This window comes from Sporobolomyces salmoneus (genome assembly GCF_050403485.1).
Source record: "Sporobolomyces salmoneus JCM6883 DNA, S_salmoneus_JCM6883_v1_ctg202, whole genome shotgun sequence".
Classification (NCBI taxonomy): Eukaryota; Fungi; Basidiomycota; class Microbotryomycetes; order Sporidiobolales; family Sporidiobolaceae; genus Sporobolomyces; species Sporobolomyces salmoneus.
Window position 1 is genome coordinate 1 of NW_027480961.1, and position 1,254 is coordinate 1,254.

The 1,254-nt window shown below is 47.0% G+C and overlaps 1 protein-coding gene across 1 annotated transcript; it reads right to left on the reverse strand.

The window, feature by feature from the left end:
* Nucleotides 1-21: 21 nt before the first annotated feature.
* Nucleotides 22-1,148, reverse strand: JCM6883_003286 (uncharacterized protein; the record flags this gene model as incomplete). The annotated part of the gene is made up of 5 exons (XM_076635743.1): nt 22-349; nt 408-565; nt 631-747; nt 820-882; nt 947-1,148. Coding segments are annotated over 5 exons (868 nt in total), but the record flags the coding sequence as incomplete, so codon positions are not given.
* Nucleotides 1,149-1,254: the final 106 nt, after the last annotated feature.

Consider the following 1,254-nt stretch of genomic DNA (forward strand, 5'->3'; position numbering starts at 1 on the left):
AGGAGAAGAGAGAGTGCATACCTTCATCCAAGCCGAGGCGCTCATTGATGGATTCAATTCTCCAATCGGTGAATTGTTCCTCATCGGTGAATCGCCTTTCTTTCCCTTCTGGCGTAACTTGGTGGTCCCACAACTCTGCGAACTGGCTGTTGTGCTTGCAGACTTCTTCCGATACGAGGAATTGGAAACATCTCAACTTGAAAGAGAGTCTCGATGGTTTCTGCGACTCGAGTAATTTGATGAAGCCCGAACGAGAAGCGCGAGAAGGGAGAGGAAAATCGAGGACATAGAGAAGCTGTTTCGGGTTCGAGCGAAGTTTCGTAGCGAGTTTGTCGACTTCCGATGAAGTCTGTTCAACGATACCTCAATCAGGATCTCGAATATTCGAATAAGCGGAGAGGGCTTACTATTCTCTCGTATCCACGCTTCTGCAAGTATCTGAAGTAAAGCGAGCTCTTCCCAGAAGTGGGAGGACCGACAAGAAAGACGACATCGGCAATGTCGTCGTCAAACTCCGATTGTCGACGAGGGATAAGAGGGGTAGACGTAGGAACGAAGAACGACCCTGTACGACGAGATACAATATGGGTCAAATTGCATCGAGGAAGAGATTGTCAGAGGAGCGCTCACCTGAATGATCGAATTCTGAAGGATTCCAACCGTGGAGAGTTGGCTTTGTTTCTTGTTTCTCATCGAGGAAATACTCGCAAGGAGGGTGGATACGGATTGACAAGTTCATGGCAAACTCTGCCGATGAGATCAGTAGAGAAGATCAGCCTATGAACGTCTCTGGACAGAAAAGTCCAAAATACAACTCACTTCTTCCGTAATCGAGAATGTTTGTACCATCTGCATGACCAACGAAGAAAGACTCCTTCAAGTCTAATTGAGGCGTCTATATCAGCGTCAGGATAGAAGGAGAAGTGAGAGGACTCGTCAAGCTCACTGATTTTCCTCTTCCCGTTCCAATTGTTCTCGAATTCGATGGACATTCCGACGCAAGGCATTCGATAGTTATCGTAGTCGGTAGAGATGAAGACATGAAGGGGAATGTCGAGCTCAATGCAAGCGGATCGAACAATATTGCGGAACTCGTCGAGGTAAGGAGGAATAGGTCGAGTAGCAGAAAAGATTATACGATCGAATATCTACCGTTCCGACACAAGGTGAGCAATGGTAGTCTCAGATCGACTGAGAGAGTGACTTACCCATCTGCGTATAACTCTCTCAACTTGACCACGACTGGAGGAACAT